The 20,434-nt window shown below is 52.6% G+C and overlaps 7 protein-coding genes across 7 annotated transcripts; 5 read left to right on the plus strand and 2 right to left on the minus strand.

Annotated features, from left to right (window-relative positions):
• Nucleotides 1–755: 755 nt before the first annotated feature.
• On the minus strand, nt 756–1,760 carry Asppvi_003661 (uncharacterized protein; the record flags this gene model as incomplete). Its single annotated transcript, XM_043299622.1, has 1 exon — nt 756–1,760. One exon carries the CDS (start codon nt 1,758–1,760, stop codon nt 756–758), a length of 1,005 nt encoding a protein of 334 aa, XP_043155557.1.
• A 1,349-nt stretch (nt 1,761–3,109) lies between these two features.
• Asppvi_003662 (deoxyribodipyrimidine photo-lyase PHR1) lies at nt 3,110–4,908 on the plus strand (the record flags this gene model as incomplete). The annotated part of the gene is made up of 2 exons (XM_043299623.1): nt 3,110–4,314; nt 4,362–4,908. 2 exons carry the CDS (start codon nt 3,110–3,112, stop codon nt 4,906–4,908), a joined length of 1,752 nt encoding a protein of 583 aa, XP_043155558.1.
• Nucleotides 4,909–5,995: 1,087 nt separating this feature from the next.
• Nucleotides 5,996–8,561, plus strand: Asppvi_003663 (uncharacterized protein; the record flags this gene model as incomplete). The annotated part of the gene is made up of 2 exons (XM_043299624.1): nt 5,996–7,245; nt 7,295–8,561. The coding sequence occupies 2 exons, from the start codon at nt 5,996–5,998 to the stop codon at nt 8,559–8,561; spliced, it is 2,517 nt and encodes an 838-aa protein (XP_043155559.1).
• A 1,270-nt stretch (nt 8,562–9,831) lies between these two features.
• Nucleotides 9,832–10,874, plus strand: Asppvi_003664 (uncharacterized protein; the record flags this gene model as incomplete). Its single annotated transcript, XM_043299625.1, has 2 exons — nt 9,832–10,145; nt 10,205–10,874. The coding sequence occupies 2 exons, from the start codon at nt 9,832–9,834 to the stop codon at nt 10,872–10,874; spliced, it is 984 nt and encodes a 327-aa protein (XP_043155560.1).
• Nucleotides 10,875–11,267: 393 nt separating this feature from the next.
• Nucleotides 11,268–13,157, minus strand: Asppvi_003665 (Zn(II)2Cys6 transcription factor; the record flags this gene model as incomplete). Its single annotated transcript, XM_043299626.1, has 4 exons — nt 11,268–12,029; nt 12,073–12,207; nt 12,254–12,982; nt 13,032–13,157. 4 exons carry the CDS (start codon nt 13,155–13,157, stop codon nt 11,268–11,270), a joined length of 1,752 nt encoding a protein of 583 aa, XP_043155561.1.
• Nucleotides 13,158–16,360: 3,203 nt separating this feature from the next.
• Nucleotides 16,361–17,440, plus strand: zrfA (high-affinity Zn(2+) transporter ZRT1; the record flags this gene model as incomplete). Its single annotated transcript, XM_043299627.1, has 1 exon — nt 16,361–17,440. The coding sequence occupies one exon, from the start codon at nt 16,361–16,363 to the stop codon at nt 17,438–17,440; it is 1,080 nt and encodes a 359-aa protein (XP_043155562.1).
• Nucleotides 17,441–18,066: 626 nt separating this feature from the next.
• On the plus strand, nt 18,067–20,001 carry Asppvi_003667 (DUF3176 domain-containing protein; the record flags this gene model as incomplete). Its single annotated transcript, XM_043299628.1, has 1 exon — nt 18,067–20,001. The coding sequence occupies one exon, from the start codon at nt 18,067–18,069 to the stop codon at nt 19,999–20,001; it is 1,935 nt and encodes a 644-aa protein (XP_043155563.1).
• Between the last annotated feature and the right edge of the window lie 433 nt (nt 20,002–20,434).

The raw sequence follows: 20,434 nt of genomic DNA on the forward strand, positions 1-20,434 counted from the left end.
AAGTACTGGAAGCGTGCCGAGGGTCATCCCAACTGGCCTGCAAATAATGCTATTCAGCCAGGCCAGCAGCCCAACACCGAGTCCGAAGATACCAGCTTCAAGTACTGGTAAATAACCCGGCCAATACAACTCTTGCCCTAGCCTCCTGCTTCATAATGGCGGTCCGAAAGAAATCGCGGATGGTTACTCTTAGTGGAGAGTTTTGTGCTTTAACCTCACTCGATACACTCCTTACATAGTTAATCAATCTAATGCTTTCGCCCCGGGGTAACTGCTTGCACCAACAAAAGGTGCACTGACAAGCAATGGATTACTCACAACCCGTATACCACAATTGCTCAACACTAAGCTAGTATCCTCTATGCAGAGTGTTCTTTGGGGAATATTATAGACATCTATTCCATCGGGACCGCAGACGCTTCATCGCGGAGGTTGAGGACGAGACAAGGACGGTAATAGATTCATTCACTGGCCAAACGAAAGCAAGTTACTAAAGTTCTAGTAAACTCGACCGCTTCCCTTCTTAACTTTTTCCCTTCCTCAGAGTCCACAGAGACCTGCAATATTCCAATCATTTATCAATATTACGGCTTAAGGAGTAATGTTACCTTAGAGACGAGGGGCTCTTGAACGGGTATAGACATACTGTCAGGGCCTTACATTGCGCAGCAAAATAAACCATATGTTTATCATTAGAGACTTTAAGTGATCTAGTACAGCTATATTACAGTCTTCAGTTTACCTAGGTAGTCCGATCAAAGTGACTGCCTCTCATGAAACCTCATTGCGGCATATGTATCCTCATCGCGGACATACGACATACCCGTTCCTGCACTGTCCGGACTGGGTCCCGGAGTCTTGCTCAGACTCGCGCTCCCCACCGTGGCCATCCGCTCCGACGGATCAGAGTGAAAGCCCTGCACACTCGACGAGACCTGCTCGCGCTCGAGGGACGGGCCCCCCTTGGCGATCTGGATCAACCGCCCGAGAATCGCATACTCGAGCTTGAACTTGATACTGTACGCCACGGGCTTGAACATCACCTGCACGGCATAGTAGCCCGCATACTCGGTCCCGACGACAGCAACGTCCAGCACGAGAATCACGATATTGATCGCGAGGAGCTGCGTCAGGATCTGCCGGTGCCGCGCTTCCGGCGGCCGCAGGCGGAGCATCCTGACTGTTTCGAAGACGTAGAAGCTTGAGATAATGATTTCTTGCAGCGCGAAGACGATCAGCTGGATCCGCTCCATGACGTTGTACCCCGTTGTGAAGTGCGCCGCGTTCGGAGAGACGGCGCCGTAGAGCAACACAGCGATGGGGATTTGCATGGTAATGGCGTCGACGATGATCATGACGAGAATGGCGCGGAGGATCTTTGGTTTCTGGAGGACGAGGTGCAGGCGTGACCAGAGGATGAGCGAGTGGCCGGTTATCATGGTGCACCAGCTGGGGATGACGAAGGAGACGGCGACATAGGGGCTGACTGATGTGGAGAGGAAGAAGAGGAAAAAGAAGCCGAGGGTGTGCGGGATGAGGCTGATGGAGGCGAGAAGGAGGGACCAGAAGTAGCAGCCGTGGTAGCGTTTGAAGGTGGTCAGGCAGAGAACGATGAGCTCGATCGCGTTGTACCAGACCAGGCCGGCAAAAGCCGAGAAGACATATTTCTGCGTCTGGTTGATGTGAATATTCTGCAGGATGGAGCCGACGGGGAATTGCGAGGATGCGGTTGCGGTTGATGTTGGTGGGGGGGATGCCATTGGGAAGAGGCACCCATGTTGGGTGCCTGTCTTGTTTAGATATTGTCAATTCAGGGATGTGGATAGGTGCTCAGGATGACAAGCAGACACTGGCGATACTGATGGCTCTTATATGACAGGTCACTGTTTCGTCCATTCTGTGCTTTTTCCCTCGGCCGGTAGATCGACTTTGTTGAGGAAACGGAGTAGAGAAAATGCAAGTACCCCGTGGGGTATTTGACTTCCCTTCTACCCTGAGAATGCTTCTGCAGGCGAGACCAGATTCGACAAGGAGACCGAGTTGGGTGGGTGTCTTGGAACTTTATATGGGAGCCAGTGCTGCATGATAGGAGGACGCAAGGGGGGACTGTCGAAATCGATCTGCGCAACCAAGGACAGCTCTGGCTGATAGTTGGGTATCTAATCTGTATTCGGTTCTTTTCCCCGTTGGGCAAATGAATATGACCTCAGCAACTTTGATCCTTAAGAAGGCAACTACGCGAAACCTTGAAAGAAACGGGCGATATAGGACGAAGATCATCCGGAGGATAGACTTGGCGGTGGAAGTGATGAAGTCATAGAAACCTTCTGTAGTCTGCTTCATTTTCATGGACGGAAATCATATCCGAATTCTCCCTCGCTGCTCCTGTAGAAATTAATTCCGCAGGGGACAAGTGATGAATTTGTGCACTGGGCAGTTTAAGTTGATCTGTCAACTGGAACAGACAGATATGTGATAAGTCCTTACAGGGTCCGAATCTCCAAGACAAACATAGATTCCTTTGGTGGGCACAAGGACAATGGTCTACATGTGTCTCTACGTGTGGATTTGAGGTATGAGAGTCCAATTCGTCGGTTGACAGAATTGAGGGATGAGACCTCTGCAATAATTATCTACTGGAGAATAAGATATGCAAGGAGGTAATCGCCGAATAGGTTATATATATTTCCCAGCCATATCTAGTAGGACCATAGTCATAGACGCAAGATAATGCTATCACAGTGATAGACCAAATCTATTTTTACATCTCCAATGAAAAGGATCTGTATTAAAATCAATGATAATATGCTGACAAGACGAGCGTGGCTGTAGCAGTGAGGTCATAACCGCCCTTACCAACTATGCTACCCAAGGGTCTCCGGAGTGAGGGGCGTAGATTTTGAACCTACACAAAACAGTTGGGGACAATTTCATACGAACCATGGATTCTGACGTCAGATTGGACCGTGCGATCGGAGCTGCTCGATCGGGTCAGATCGATCGTGGCCGGTCCAATCAGCTCTTGATGAAACGATCGCGCCGACAAGGGATCGGAAGTATTAAGTATTAAAGAAACCAAGTAACTCCTATCTCTAGTCGCGCATGAAGAATGGCGCCCCAGAAACGCAAGACCGCAGGCTCAAACAGCAATGGCACGACACAACCCAGCAAACGCGGGAAGCTGGACCTGTCACGTCCGCATCCCAATGCGCAACAGTCCGAGGACTTTGGTATCGTGTTGCGAGAATTCTATCCGCCGGAAATGAGCAACGAGCGTTGCCAGGCCTACAATGATGGAACCCTGGAACGACCGATCGAGTCACTCCAGCGGGCCTACGAGGAGACAGCCGACCAGCGCAGGGCTATCAGGGCCAATACTGCAGTGGTGCACTGGTTCAAGTCCGATCTGCGACTACATGATAATCGCGGGTTGCGGATGGCATATCAGACCGCCAAGGAACACAATATCCCGCTGATCGGATTGTATATTCTGTCGCCGCAGGATTTGACGGCTCATCTGCTGAGTCCGGCGCGGGTAGATCTGATCCTGCGGACTCTACATCAATTAAAGCGCGATTTGAGCGAGCTGGATATCCCCTTGTACATGGAGACGCAGGAAATTCGCAAAGATATACCACAGCGGATTATAGATCTGTGTCAGCAATGGGGAGCAAATCATCTCTACGCAAACCTGGAATATGAGGTTGACGAGTTGCGACGCGAGGCGAAGCTGGTAAGGCTCTGCGCAAAGAACGGAGTCAAGTTTGAGACCGCCCACGATGCATGCGTCGTTCCCCCTGGACAGGTAGCCAGTCAGCAAGGTAAGCAGTATGCCGTGTATACTCCCTGGTACCGCACGTGGCTCGCCTATCTGAACGAGAATCGTGACTGTCTGGAACTATCGGAGGAGCCGGGATCGAATCCAGGTGATGCGCGGAAATACTTTAAGGAGTTATTTGACAGCGAGGTTCCTGCTGCACCAGAGAGCAAGCAGCTGTCGKAGGAGGAGAAAAAGCACCTAGGTCAATTATATCCGGCAGGCGAGCATGAAGCGCTGCGTCGGTTGGAGGCATTCTTGGAAGAGAAGGTGAGAGACTACGCGGAGGCACGGAATATGGTGTGTKGACAGACGACCTCAATCCTCAGTCCCTACTTCGCATCTGGCTTGCTCAGCGCGAGAACGGCAATCGAGCACGCGCGCAGAGCCAACAAGGGTTCACTGCAACATGGTGACCCTGGACTGGTCCACTGGATCGGTGAGGTGGCGTGGCGAGAGTTTTACAAACATGTCCTCGTGCGTTGGCCATTCATTTGGTAAGGCTTCAGTTCATTCTTTTTCGCAATGTATCTAACATGAGCAGCATGAACAAATGCTTTAAGCCTGAATTTACCAACCTCGAATGGGAGTACGATGAGGCCAAGTTCAACACGTGGTGCGAAGGGAAAACTGGGTTCCCTATAGTGGACGCCGCAATGCGACAGGTGAAACATGACAAATGGATGCACAACCGGACGCGTATGATTGTCGCCTCTTTTCTCTCAAAGGATCTGCTTATCGACTGGCGCCGTGGCGAGCGACACTTCATGGAGAATCTCATCGATGGGGACTTTGCGTCCAACCACGGCGGGTGGGGATTCGGATCGAGTACAGGTGTGGATCCCCAGCCGTACTTTCGAATCTTCAATCCACTCCGTCAGAGCGAACGGTTCGATCCAGATGGAGAGTATATACGAAAGTGGGTGCCTGAGCTGCGTGAGATCAAAGGGGTGGCGATACATGAGCCCTACGCACGAGGAGCGGGGGCCATTGCAGAGAAGAATGGGTATCCACGCCCAATGGTGGATCACTCCAGGAGCAGAGACCTGGCATTGCGTCGGTATAAACAGGCGGGTGAGAGTGGACCATGACGGGGGTTAGAAGAAGCTTTCTGCATATTAGTATGATTATGAAATAGACTAGTAATTGTCGTTTCCAACGAGTGCCTGTGTCGAAGATTTATGCAGCCGAGGAGATTTTCGACCTGTAATATCCAAGGACTTCCTGATCCTTGACATACCTTAGTATTGACGGTCGCCTGTTTTCCCAGCACCGAGGAACGGACAACAATTGTGTGCACGGTATGTATGATCACTACCGATCTCAGGAGCATTCACCGAGTGTCAATAATAGAAAGCCAGTGGGATAGAGCGGAGGAACTTCGGGGCATCCCGAAGTTTCGCAGTTTCACTTGATGCCCATCCATTGGATAGACGGCACGCAGAATGGTTACATGGAGTCATGGTCCGAGCGTACTTAGTCGTTAATACCAACTATCTACCGACTGGTTCTCTGTAGGATCCACTCCGATCCTGGCAGATGAGACACTCGTTGCCGTGCCGAGGGACGGATGTTACGAGCAGGACGAGAAAGGAGTCTAGAGACGACAGGCTGCAGGGGGCTACATTGGCTACATTACCGTCCACCACGTGCCAGCAGCAAAGAACACCAAACTCGCTCGGAGTATCCGTACTCCATCCTCCTCTACCGTACTCTTGAACTTCAACTGCCCATGGTCTGGCCGTTGCCAATTCACGGTTTCTCCACTTGGACCACACTGCCAAGAGTCCAGGGTAAAAAAAAAGGTCAGCCGATGATTCGATGCGGAGTTGCTCTCCGTCTTGGGTGTCTTCCCCGCGATCGGGTCGGCGTCTTTCTAAGTTCCTACACGGCCTGAGCCACTCTGTCTGTCCAGCTTCAATTCTCTCCAACGAATCCTTCGCATCGTGAATCTCGGGCTATGGATCGTTCTCATCACCAAGATCTATTCTCATGAACCTCTTCTGTTGACAAGGGGGATTTTGAAGCTCTCTCTGCACGCTTCTTTGTGCCTCGGTATCACCTCCACAAATCCCTTGTCGCGGACATTTTGACCCACCGCTAACTGCTTGTCTTTTTTCTTGTTCTCTTAGATAAACTTACCCCCACTCGCGTTATTCTACTCAATGTCGGTCTGAAATGGATCCTGCCCAGTCGGGGGATGCACAGCCTACTAGCACAAACACCGCAGGAACGCTGGAAGATTCGTCCAACGCCGCAAAGCGTCGATGGAGGAGAAATCGTATCGCCTGCGACTCATGCCATTCGCGGCGCGTGCGATGCGACCGGGCATTTCCGTGTTCGCGCTGTCTTCGCAGTGAGATCCATTGCGAATTTACGCGCGAAAGACGGAAACGAGGGCGGATTGCACGGTCGAAACAGATGGCAGCAGCCACGAACGGCGGGTCGATGGGGAAGCTGTCCAAGGCCGCTAATGGGCAGCCTCCAGTGCCAGCAGCGGTGCCAGCAGATACGGCGCCAACGCCAGTGCCGAACCATGCCTCGCCGACCACGACCTTCCAGCATCGGTCGCCGGCGACGAACGAGGTGACGGTTTCCGCCCATAGTATAGACGACCGACGCTCCCAAGCGGATCCATCCTTACCGGGGCAAAGACCGGGGCCAAACGGGAATGTGACGGAGGAATGGCTGTCCGCGGCCCATGTGTCTCCAGACTCATATGAAGTATTGGGGGGAGGGGGTTGGGGGGACGGTCCGCTGCCCCGGGTGCTGGACATCTGGAACGGCGTGGACCTGGCCGGGTACAGTGCTCCGACTGTGCAGGGGTCCAAGCCTGCCGGTGCGGCTCGGGCATCCAGTATTTCGTCCACGACCTTGAAATATCCTGTACTACAACCGCTCATGCCGTTTCTCGAGGCGAATCTACCGCGGAGGCTGGTTTTTGACCTTCTCGAGTTATATTTTACGAGCGCCTTTTCTACGCATATGCACCCCGTGTGCCACCACATCCATTGTTACGTCCTTCGCAAGGCCTCATTCCTGAGCCGGGAGAACCCTCGACCCAGTAGTCCGGCTCTCCTGGCAAGCATGCTCTGGGTTGCTGCCCTGGATGACCGCGCGTTTGCGCTCTCCATTTCGCCGCCTCAGCGCAAGAAGATCTGCCAGTTTCTGTGCGCCTTGACCATTCGATTACTCCGACCGTTGATACACGTGTCGTTTAAGGAGCAAGGGGGTTCGAACGCGAATGATCCGACCTTCACTGGGGTCGGTCCAGACTGTCCTCCCACCACCGTGCACCATCCGTTTGAATCAAGCGGCGATGATCGCGGTCTAGTCGGGCCTGCGGGTTCCTTGGATGATGTGATTACCTATATCCATGTTGCATCGATAATTTCTTCTAGTGAACAAAAGGCCGCTAGCATGCGATGGTTTGTTTATCAACTTTTTCCGGTTGAGTCTGAAGACTGACTAGTCCAGGTGGCATGCTGCCTTCACCCTTGCTAGAGAATTGAAACTCAACCAAGAAATCGAAGTGATACCCAACGCGGATGGCCAGACCGAAGGCTCGAGTCCCGCATTTGACTACTCCCTGCCCGGCTGGAGCGGCGTCGACACTGGCGCATTCTTCGATTACTCGAATCCCACGCGACCCAGCTTGAACTGCGTTTGCGACCGGAGCCATGACCCCCATGCGACCATCACCGAAGAGCACCGGGAAGAACGCCGCCGGACCTGGTGGCTGCTATACATTATGGATCGCCACCTGGCCCTGTGTTACAATCGACCGCTGGCATTGCTGGATGCCGAGAGTGAAGACCTGCTGCTACCGCTGGACGAGGGCTCGTGGCAGGCTGGCAACGTGCACAGCAACAGCCCCAGGGCGGACGGGCCCCATTGCCCTATCTCGGGAGACAAGAACAAGCGCCGGGTTTTTCCTGACTTTATCTGCCATGATCATTCGATATTTGGCTTCTTTCTACCCCTGATGACCATCACGGGCGAATTGATCGATCTTAACCAGGCACGAAATCATCCCATGCTTGGATCCCGACTAAACGGGAAGGACGGCTGGGACGCCCATCTCAGCGAGGTGCTGCGGCAGCTCGAGATTTACAAAGCGAGCCTGACCACTTTTGCAGCGACCACCGCCGTCCCCGAAGCGCCGCTCTCCACCACTTTTCCTCCCTCCACCCCCGATCATCCTGTTGAACCCGCTCTCTCTCAAGCATTCTCGTGGCATACTCAGACAGTCATCGCGTACGCGTCATATCTGGTGCATGTATTGCACATTCTACTGGTCGGCAAGTGGGATCCCGTCTCGCTCATCGAGGACAAGGACTTTTGGACCTCGTCCCCCGCCTTTGCCACTACTATCTCGCATGCGTTGGATGCGGCCGATTCGGTCAACCAGATTCTCCGCTATGATCCGGACATCAGCTTCATGCCCTATTTCTTTGGCATCCAGCTCCTGCAAGGCAGTTTCCTCCTCCTGCTGATTGTGGAGCGACTACAAAAGGAGGCGGGAGAGGGCATTCTCAACGCATGCGAGGTGATGATCCGCGCGACGGAATCCTGCGTCGTCACCCTCAACACGGAATACCAGCGGAATTTCCGCCAAGTCATGCGTAGTGCAGTTGCGCAGGCACGGGGACGTCCTGTGAACCACAGCGAGATCCGGCACCGGCGCAAGGCCGTTCTGGCACTGTACCGGTGGACGAGAAAAGGTACCGGGTTGGCACTCTAATTTTAGCACGAGTTCCCCAGACTCCACTGTCGTGGAGAAGGCCTACGGAGGATTGCCCGGAGGTTCGCCGTCGCAGTTCGCCTTGGCTGGATGCGCTAGGATTGATCGGCAGTGAGTTGTGCGTTAGCCCTTAAATGTCTTACAACAGATCTTGGAGTATCTGCAGGGACAGGGGCACAGGCTCCACTAGTTTACTGGCGAGTCAGTTCGCTAGTAGATATCTCCGTTTGTTTCGAACGAACTGCCGTCGGTACTTGCAATGTCATGTACTTCAGTCTATGCCTAATGCATAGCAATACTCTATAGTTGAATATACAATGTATATATCACAGTTCACCCGTACGGCTCAGATAGCAAGCTTCTCACATCACTATTAGGATAAATTCTACTGGAATTGATGATCCCGGCAAGTCATAGCATCGCCTCCTGTCTCGTAGGGCTGGGAAACAACCATACAGTAACCCAACCTCGGAAAATTCAGAACCTGTCACGGCTGAATCTGACAATGAGGTTACCCCAGACACTCGGCTAGAGTCGCCAACCGCTGGACCGAGCAGTTGAGGGAGTCTCGGGTAAAAAAGAATCAGCCGAAGGGCCCAATTAACCGAAGCGGAGAAGCTGACCAGTTGGTGCTAGTGCCCCAGCCCAGACCCAGGGCTACAAGGCACGAGACCCGAGGCCGGGCCAGAGGACGGATTATTTGACTTTGTAGTCGGCCCATGATTGTCTGATTGTCTCAGTTCTAGCCGTTGGCGGCGTTCGAAATCCGGGGAAGCAGCTCGGTTAATTGATCCAGCTGCCCGCACATGGCAATGTGATGGCCCTATGGTTTATTCCCAGGAGAAGGGAGATGGTCATTGGTGTGTTGAGCTTGACAGCTCCGTGTCGATTCTGTCGACAAAGTACGCTCGCTTCGAGGTATTTTGCCGAGTTGGGCAATGTTGCTGCCGATTATGGTGCCTGGATGCATTTTGGCGAGCTTCCCCATACCCCATAATTGATTCTTTGTGCCTGCGACGGAGTATATTCCTTAGCTTGGTGATGTTTTTTGCCGGTCGATGGGTTCAGTTCAGCCTTTATTAAGGGCGTGGTCCCCAGCTTGTTCTTCTAGTATACTGCTGCTGAATTCTACATGTTGATGAGTCTGGACTATACACTACACCACTAGAAGGATAACAGTCACTTCTGCTATCGCTATTGCTACACGACTGGGATGCTGTGACACTACTCGGACAGTCGACATACGCACTATACAACAGATCCAGTCAACATGACCGACCTCCCCTACGACTACACAAGTTGGCAATTCCTCGATGCAATCGGACAAGCATCGCCTCTGCAACAGGAACTGCAGCCGGAGGAGGCCATGAGTCTTGGTTTTGAGTTCCCTTCTCATGGTCGCGGCGAGAGCGACTTTGCGTTGCTGAGCTCGGATAATTGTCTGCCGTACGGACAAACTTCGGCAAAGGCAGCACCAGCAACAGGGTTTATGCAGACGCATACACCGCCAATTGACACGGGGATGGGAATCGACATGGATATGGATACGGAGATGTTTGCACAGGGCATGGAGTTCATTTCAGTGTGAGTCTTCTCTTTTCTGTCCTGTAGAGCAACCTGAACTAACTGAACTAATGATGTAGACCTCCCTTCCCCGATCTCACCCTCGGCCACGGGAAAAAGGCTCCCGACAGTCTCTCCCTCCTCCGCTCCACATCCCAAGATGCAGCCGAACGAGCGCTGTTTATGACTCCATCCGGCCTCACCTCCCCTTCATCCTCGACATTTTCATCAACATCGTCCTCGTCAAACCGGAACTCTTCCTCTCCATCACTAGACCCATGCAGCCCCAGCACAACAAGCACAACAAGCAAGGAAAGCGACGAAGACTGGGACTGGGACTGCGACCGCGAGCTGGATCCCTCGCTCGGCATGCATTTCTACAAATTGCCCGATAGGCTCGACTCCTTCCAATCAGTCCCCCGCCCGCCCCGCCACGTGCATCATCCTCCTCATCACCATTTTTCTCATTCTCACCGGGTAAATAATACTCACCAGGAGGAAGACGAGGCAGACGCGCTAACGCCCCTCGAAATGCCCGACGGCAGTACCCGCTTCACGGCGAATTGGCTACCTGTTGATCCCACGGGTGGATTCACTATTAATTCACCTTCTGCGTCTGCGATGGAATTCGGGTATGCGTATGGTCACGGCCAGCAAGACCCCGGATATGGCCACGGCTACGCAAATGGAGACCCCATCTCGATGGAATTCAGCAAGGAGGCGTTTATCCAGATGCCGGCGCCTGCGTGAGTAGATAGGCACAAGTATGCAGCTGCACTCGGTGTTACTACTACTCCTATTTGGAGATCTATCGCCCTTTTAAGGGACACGGGGGAAACGGGCAAGACTGCCCGCCGACCTCGGCCAGGTCCGCTGGAATTCGATTCCGACCGGCGCCGCGACGCCAACTCCGCTCGGATACTCATCTGTCGATGAGATGAAATAGATCGAGTGCGATGATGTGACACGCATCGGAGAGTGCTCACAAATGCACGAGGCGTCGCGAGAGCAAATATGACAATGCTACTTGTATATAACAATCAAAAGTACATACATATACCATGTAAATAGGAAATGATGAATGATGATATCTAATGCTAACCAATGGACTGCCAATTGACAATCTGCTATGATAGATATAAACTAACCCCTAACCGACGACGACGCACACTGATTCGCAAAAACCGCAAAATTAAACTTGTCTGCGATATGCCGAAACACCTCCGTGACAAACTCCTTCTCGACCATCCCATCCGCAAACGCATCAAACGCCGTCCGCAGCACAAACATCGTCCGCGACACCAGGCACCCCGGGATAGTCTCGACGTAGTACTTCATGCTGCGGCAGATGTTGCACGCATACTGGTACCGCTCCTGCAGCCCCAGCACGCTCACCAGCCCGCTGTCCGTCGTCGAGACGATGAGATGCAGCGCCCAGTAGTAGGTCATGCAGGTTGCGGACAGCAGGTCCGGGTAGACGAGTAGCTTGGCCGGCACTAGCTCCATTGTCGCCGGGTCGCGGCACATGAATCTCGGGAAGCTGGGCGTGGTTTCGGTTTCAGTTTCGGGCTTGGTCGCGGGATCAGGTGCGGGCTCCTCCCATGCTTGGCCGGGTGGGTACGTGTCGGCGAACATGCTCTTCCACAGGTTCAGCCGTGTCTGCAGTTCTGTCGCGCGGTCCCAGATGGCGGCCTGCTGTGCGACGAGCTCGGTCGAGGACGCGGTGCCGGACCGGAGGGCCGCGCCGAAGTCGTCGATCTGCCCGAGGTAAGCCGGGATGTCCACCGCGATGTCCAACAGTCGGTGGAGGATATCCTTGGATGGAGCGTCTCCTGGCCAGGGGATGGTGAGCCACTCCTTAGTCGCCATGAAGGTGGGTTTGCGTTGGGTGAGCGCAGCAGTAACCTGGCCAGTTAGCGCGGTCCTGAACATTCGAGAGGACACCTACCCAATATAAGCGGAGATCGACGTACAGCGACCGATCGATGCCGTAACGATGGCGGTATGGCGTCCGCGCTTGCAGCAATTGCAGTCCGCCGAGTTGATGCTTCAACAAGGACTGTTTGGAGCTTTGTTTGAAGGCCTGCAACTGTCAGTAGGGGCGGAGTCGTTGGGCAAACGCCACGTACCTCGATGATGGTGAACAACAACACAACAACCATCACTTCTGTCGACTTATTCTGTTTGGGATCGTTTAGGGCGTTCTGCAGTTGTCGGAGCACCCGGACGTAGCGAGCATGTCCTACGGCTTCCACCTCGCGGATCTGTTCCCGTCGACCGGCAAATGTCAAGGATGCAGCCTCGAATGCGGTACATAACATAGGCGATAGAACTCGCATCCCGGATGCCTCGCGCAGAGCAATGGTGCCGCCGTAGAGAGAGGCGGGCTGCGGGCTGAAATTGTCAATGAGTCGCTCGACGAAGAGTTCCACGAACGAACTGGCAACCGCTGGGTCCGTCAGGATCCGTTTGTCTTCACTGAGCGATCGAGACGACTGATCTGCTTTCCATGGTATACTGGTATTCTGAGAGACTAATCCGTCTGATGGGCCGGACGACTTCTTGACCAACGAAGAAACTTGAGGTTCCGGGTTTTGCGACTCTTCCTCCGCGTCCACCGTGTTCTCGACGTCATGCGGCGACGAGACTGAGAATGGATCCTCGTGCTTGACTGGCGGCAGATTGGCCAGCGCTCGCGCTTCGGCCAGCTGCTTCTTCAGGTCCTCGCAGGTCTGCATCAGATTCTCGATCAGAGCCGACTGCTCGATGTAGTGGCGATCTCGCCTGCTGGTGCCATATTCACACTCTGACGGAGTTCCTCGAAGACAACAGGCCCCGCATGGCTTCACTCTGTCGCACTGAAGACAGATTAGCTGAATTCTTCGCCCCAGTGCACGTCTACGATACCTTTACTTTCCGTTTGTGACAGTTGAGGCATGAATAGGTGGGTCGGGTCTTCTTTCGTGCGCCCGCCTTGGCTGTCGCCGTTGAAGCGGGCAGATTCTTCTGCTGGTCGCTTTGAGATTCGCTCATTGCTAGATGACGGAGTTGACCAAGCTTGACTGACTCGAGGTATCCATATTCAGTCTTCAGGAGCACGGGAGCTGTACGGACTAGCGGGGTCGGTGCGAGCGTACTACAGAAGGGACCAGACCAGAGTATTAGACAAGGCTATTATAATTATTGTGGGTCGCAGTGGAGACTTCTAAAGGTTACTAATACCGGGGCACCGAATCTCGCTGCTGGTTGGGCGCTTTCTCTGGCTTATTGTCGAGCCCACTTTCGTATTATTGTAGCCTTAATATGATTATATCTCTCAAATTCGAGTTGAGTTTGAACGTCGGCCAAGATTAATAATACGGAGATACTCCGCGGAGGAATCGACCAGTTGAGAAACAGGGTGGAAGTGCAGAAGGGTTTGCAATTCACATTCACATGCCTGAGGCCACCCCTACTTGATGGCCCTTTTGATGCAGCTGCAGGTTACGTCTGGCAGATGACTGCTGGTCTGCATTTGAAGTGATGACCCTTGGTTCTTTACAGGGGTCGTGCGGAAATCTTGGTCTAGTGGCCACGCCACGGATAAGGTTAGCAAATAGCAATCATACGATCTGCTAAAATTGAAGGAAAGACCTCTCGAGAGGGAATGGGGTATTGAATATGTAGATGGATCGATTTGGGGTTGAGATGACTGGCAGGGTGCATTCCCCATCCTCATCCATAAGACACGGACCTGCTAAGATAATGGCGATGTCAGTATCAGGTAACATGCAGGGATCGACCACCGCAATTCCTGTTTGGGTTACAACGTCCTTAAGGACTAAGATATCAAAGTCTGTATTGGCCAGCATTTGTCTAAATCAGTTCGTGATTGGAGATTGGGGTAGGTACTTTTGATCCGTAGTCGCCATTTCGCCAATATCCCCGCGGCTGTAGCCGCTGGCTGTCAGGTAAGCTAATATCCATGGATGCTGTATGATGACTCCACCTTGTTGTCGTCGACTTTCCCATAATGGTCAAGTGCCTCCAAGTCGTACTTTTGGCGATTCATCAATTGCCGTTCACATGCATCTGCGGGAGGCGATCGCTGGCAATCGACCAGTTTGATAGATCACACACAGTCGTCCGCTCTGGAATGAAGGACTGGTATGCAGAGCCTGAAGAGTCGTCAGTGGCTTGAACGGCGTCAGGTATATCGTATTGCTGTACAAATTTGACTCGATATTGGTTATGGCAGAGTCTCATAGCGCTGTGGAGCAAGTTCTGTGCGACATAGGATCTTGGCACTTCCTGATGAGTCTCAACGGTGTCCTTGCCGTACGGACAATGGACAAGAGGCCAGAAGCTTCTAGCGCTGTGTTGGGTGAAATCTGCTCCTGTCTCATGAATAATGGACTGTGCGAGCTACAAATATCACGCATGACGCGAGGGACTATAACAGCGAGAGTCTCCGGGTTATCATTTGTATATCGTCATCAACCATGCTGAATGAGTTCTGCACTTTCGAAAGTGGTGTAGTGGCTCATAATGCTCAATTAACTACGAGGTTGGATATGTCTGATTGCCTACTCCGCAGACCGGACTGTGACTATCGTTTGACCACACTGATTGCTTACCAATTACGCATGCAGATGCGAGTGAAAGGAGAAAGGACGTTCAACGCCATATTTGACATATAAGTGTCTTCACTTGATACAGCCCGATCGGGTGCACCAGTGCCTAGAGACCAACCCAGGAAAAGAAGGATGGAAGAATGCCGTGCTCTTGCTGCGCAGTTCTCCGGAAGTTGAACCAGCTGGCAATGCAGTCGGCCGAACAACCATTTTCCAGAACCATGTAGCCTCACGAGGCTGTTCGAAAGGCCGCGAGTACAATACCGGATGCCATCTCTCTTAACCCAAACCGAGGAGGACGGAACAGCACTCGAGCTTGGAGATGTTGGCCACAAACCGAGCTTGCCAACGCCAGCATGAGCCACAACATACGAGGCAACCTTGTTTGCGTCCATAACCGTGATCTCACCCTCACCATCCAGCCAGGTGGAGAGAACCGACTCATCGGCCGCAGACAGCTCGCTTAGGAACGAAACGAAGACAGTAGTAGGTAAGGAATGTAGACTGACCAGCAGTACCAAAGATGAACATGACAAAGAATGACACAGTCGACAAGTGTGAGTCGGGATGATCTGATAACGACGCTGAAAGAGATCAGCTGCCTTGTATGTCAGAGATTGATAGCAAGGTCCAGGATGAAACCAGCGATGTCTCTTGGCAGCGCAAGTTCCACCGTCTTTTCGACTGCAGATCATTGTTTGACCCAATCTGGCTGTAATCGTGTCCATCTGTAGTACAGCTGGCTCCGGTTGCAAGGCTCTCAACAACTGCGCTGCGCTGCGCCCTTCGTGAGACACAGCTGATCAGCTTGAGGTAGTTGTGCTGACCACTAGTTGATGAAGCTCGAACCTCCACCGGAACGACATTCACGATAATGTTGATCCTCGTTAAGATTCTCACGGGAAGGTAATGATGTGCCCTAGCAAGATCGAAATCCAGCTTGTCGGCGAGTAAAAGTTGGCGATGGTCATGGCGGAGGCTATCCCGCGTACGAGTTCACTGCTCAATCCGGCAATTTTGAAGTTGAGCAACGATTGGCGCTAGAGTATTTATTCCAGGTTGATTCGCATCACATCCATCGAATACCGGATGGATTGATCATTCGAGACATCCATGCGTTGACTCCATGATCCGGACGTTGCGATCGACAATTCTGCCTTGGATATCGACTGACGACGTCTGTTGTCTCAGAAGCCTATTCCAGCAGCTAGACGCGCATGAAGTGCATTACTGATGACCAACTAAAACAATATGTGTACGAGCAGGGTGAAATGACAATGATACTTGGCTGTCAATTGAGGGTATGATGTGTCCGTTATTTGTAATGGATCTAACAAGGTCCTCAGTTTCTCATTCGGATGACCCCAGACCTACTGCTGTCTCCGGCTTCCCAACCCTGAAGACAGGCTAACGCAGGGATGACACTTCTTTCTCGACTCGCCCCACAAGAGTTAGAGTTAGCTGACAAAGTTGTGTCTACTTAGAAATAGACCGCCCACCGCATCTCATTGACCAGGTGAAGGACCTTGGCAGGTAGACTGAATTAATGCAACCTCAAGGTACCCAGGGTGCCGTATAAAGGAGAAACGTTTTCAGCACATTGATGCTAAATTATCAAACACAATGTCCAGCTTCAACCCCTCCGACGTTGATCTCAACACCGCCAGCAAAGAGGATGTCATCTGCTACCTCTCGTTGTCGGAAAATGAGTATAACGGCCGCCTAGGCGCGCGCATATCCTCCATCTTTGTCATCTTTGTCACGTCTACCGCATTTACCCTCTTCCCCGTGGTTGCTCAGCGACTCCCCCGGTGGCGTATCCCCCGTCATGTGTACCTATTTGCGCGATACTTTGGGACAGGGGTCATCGTGGCGACCGCGTTCATTCACCTGCTGGACCCCGCCTACCAGAGCATCGGACCAGGGACATGTATCGGCATGTCCGGCGTCTGGGGCGAGTACTCCTGGTGCGCGGCGATTGTTCTGTCATCTGTCATGATCATCTTCCTCATGGATGTCGGCGCCGAGGTTTACGTCGAGTGGAAGTACAACGTGCAGCGAGAGGCAGACGCTACCGCAGCGTTCATCACCCAGCCAGCATGCTCCAGTCCGCACGATTCCTCGGACAGGCTTACTGCCACGGACATACCGTCCCCAGCAGGAAGCAAGGATATCTACCACCACGCAGACGAAGTCTCCGTTACCTCCGAACGGGCCTTCCGCCAGGACATCGCCGCCTTTCTGATCCTTGAATTCGGCATCATCTTCCATTCTGTCATCATCGGTCTCAACCTCGGCGTGGCGGGCGACGAATTCGCAACACTCTACCCCGTCCTGGTCTTCCACCAGTCATTCGAGGGCTTGGGGATCGGGGCTCGCATGTCGGCGCTCCATTTCGGCAAACGCCGCTGGCTGCCTTGGGCTCTTTGCCTGGCATACGGACTCACCACGCCAGTTGCCATTGCTATCGGGCTCGGTGTGCGTACTTCGTATAACCCAGGCTCGAAGGCAGCCATGATCGTGCAGGGGGTGCTCGACGCTATATCGGCGGGGATTCTCATATACAGTGGGTTGGTGGAGCTGCTCGCACGAGACTTTTTGTTTGATCCGTGTCGGACAAAGAGACGAGGGCAGATTCTGTACATGCTAGGATGTACACTCCTGGGAGCTGGAATTATGGCGCTGATAGGCAAATGGGCCTAGTGAGGTTTGTCATTGAAGCTGAATTTGCACCGAAGCCAGCTAGACTAGATTTTCTCTGCTTCTGTAACTCCTTACCAAGACATGGACGGAGCTCTGCTGAAGTCGTCAATTCAATTCGCTCCTTCTGCCCTTAGATAGATTTCGACGGAATGAATGGTGACAAGGGCAGCAGAGGCTCCGCACGGAATAGCAGTAGGTGTCCTTTACGGACATTGATCTAACCAGTGCGGCCGATAGCATTGCGAAGCGGTGGAGAAAATGGAAATTCGTTAGAGAACAAAGTCTCGTAGGCTCGTAGCCTGTATATGTGGGTTTTCATAGTCAACAGGTCCAAACACCGCTCGGGGAGGAATGAAACCCCATTATTGGCTCGGCCGAACGCTAAGGCGTTTGCAAAGGTGCCTATCTGTGCAAGATAACTAGCTTAGCGCTCTTAGATCGGCACAGTACACCTCTAGGCCGTGGTTAGATCCATACACAGCCTCAGCATGGGGGCTGCAACACTGATCGGCAGTCAAAGGGTCAGACAGGCTCTCACAAGGCTGTTACTGGTCCCTGAATCACTTAATAAGACTCTCCGTCCCTGCGACCGAACATTGATATGAGGATCAATTCATGGTATCAAAATGATCCAACACCAGTCGACAGAGCCACCCGAGGAGGGTCAACGCTCGATTTCTCCTGCTCTTTCAGTCGGTTCCGGGGAACCGACTGATCGGCGAAGACCTGTTGCGGACGACGACTCGACCCACGAGACACTTTCACAGAGGAGTGAGCCCGAAGCTCCGAACTCGAGCCAAGGCCAATCGGTAGCCGCCAACGAAAAAGAGAAACGGGAAGGCGACAAACAGAAGTCAACGTGGACCGGATTTTCAGACTGGTTTGTATGGGAAATTCTGGCCGCTATTCTATCTGCTGCGACGCTCATTGCCTTGGTCGTCGTCTTGGCCAAGTTTGACGGAAAGCCACAACCAACATGGAAGCACGTCTCGCTGAACACAGTCATTTCCTGGTTAAGTACCATCTCCAAAGCGTGCATTATCTTTTCGGTCAGCGAGGCCATAGGACAGCTAAAGTGGGTGTGGTTCGCGCAAAAGACGCAGCCCTTGTCGAACCTTCGGACGTTCGATTCGGCCAGCCGGGGATTCTATGGGAGTGCAGAACTGATTTGGACGCTGAGGTGCAGGCACTTTGCGATCTGGGGTGGTCTTGCAGTCATACTGGCACTGGGCTTTGATCCATTCACACAGAATCTCATCCACTATTATCCCAATATGGTGGAGGATGCGTCCCAACAAGCACTCCTGGCAAACGCGTCGTCCTACGATACAGCTGGGCCACCGACGGCTCATGCCGCTGAGGTTTGGATCGACCCGGTGCTCAAGGCGAACGTGTACAGTTCCCTCTTCAATAACGACCAGTCCCGACCGTGGTCCATCCCGCAGTACGCATGCAGCTCCAGTAACTGTACCTGGGATCCCATTGCTACGTTGGAAGCGCGTGCAATCTGCTCGAGTGTGACGGGAGATCTGAATATGTCCTGTGACACCAAGGTTCCGGAGAATCTTACTTATGCTGGACAACCTAACTGCACTATTATGCTCCCGTCTAATACAACCGCGTGGTTTATACCATATCAGTATGAATATGCATCCATCTCCATTGCTGCGGTGCTGCCAGATCAAGCGCTGGTGTACAAGAATGCTACGCTCCCCCCTATCCAGATGATCGCGCCATACGATTTCAATCCCTCTGTTGAATCCCCGGGCGAAGGGAAATGGCAAGCGATGGAGTGTTCTATCGAGCCTGTTGTGCGCAGCTTCAGCGCAATTGTCCGAGACAATGTCTACCGCGAAGAGACACTGGGGGTCTGGACCCAGGGTTTCTATTCATGGGAAAAGAACTGGACCAACGTTCCGACTGGATTCTACTTTGAACCGCCATGGGGATCCGATTTGGGAATCTCGCCAAGCAGCCGGTTTATGCTGGGTAGCTCAGCTATCATGGGAATCACCGACTTTTTCAACAGTCTGTTCTTCGGACAGTTCTACCTGCAGACTTTGAATAGCGTAGTTTTCAAGACCCGGGAGCCTACCATCTACGCTCCAAGCGATTTCATCCAAGCCATGTCGCTGGGGAACATTACAGGTTGTGATGTCCGGTCCGTCGAGAAACTGGAATGCGCCATGAAAAACGTGGCACAGGCTATGTCCAAGACCTTCCGGGACTCGGCCTACGTTGCGGCCAATTCGGATTTGAGTCGTGCAAACATGACGGTTGGACGGGCGAAGACTAGTGTTTCCTATGTTCAGGTGCGATGGCCATGGATTGTTTTACCTGCTCTGGTTTGGGTTTTGGGGGCAGGAACGTTGGCCGGCACGATATGGAAAACTCGACGAGCACAGGTTCCCAAATGGAAGAACGATCCCATCCCCTTGTTATTTCTGTATCAGGATGGAAGTAAAGAGCGCGGTGTAAGCCTGACCAAGGCAGATAGAGCGAACAACATGGGCATGCGGTTATATGAAGATGACAAGAACATGGTGTTGGCCAGTACATAGACAATTTCATAACAGAAGACTTTTGTGAGATATAGATCAATTGCAGACACTGAAGCACGCTATAAAATACACTTTGGAATCGAGTAGGCTCAACTCTATTGAGCGATCTTGGAGATAGTTTATTCGGTTCATCATTCCGAAACGTGGAGACCAAGTGAGTAAGCGGGACGGAAACGTTTCTATTGCTGGAAGATCCTTACTGGATTCTTCAGACTTCATTCCAAGCATTACTTGCACGTAAGTCACGAAGGTGAGACACTGGATCCGCTGGAGGGCTGAATTCCTTAGGTATGAATTAGCCGAAGACTCCGCACGTTTAGAAGAGAATCCTTCGTCAGGATATCCACCACAGAGTCCCGCACGTGGACGGGGTAGCTTCGGTTCAATATAAAAACACTCTTAGCGACGAGCTGCCAAGTCTGCTAACCCAGAC

The sequence above is a fragment of the Aspergillus pseudoviridinutans genome (assembly GCF_018340605.1).
Source record: "Aspergillus pseudoviridinutans IFM 55266 DNA, scaffold_2, whole genome shotgun sequence".
NCBI classification, from domain to species: domain Eukaryota; kingdom Fungi; phylum Ascomycota; class Eurotiomycetes; order Eurotiales; family Aspergillaceae; genus Aspergillus; species Aspergillus pseudoviridinutans.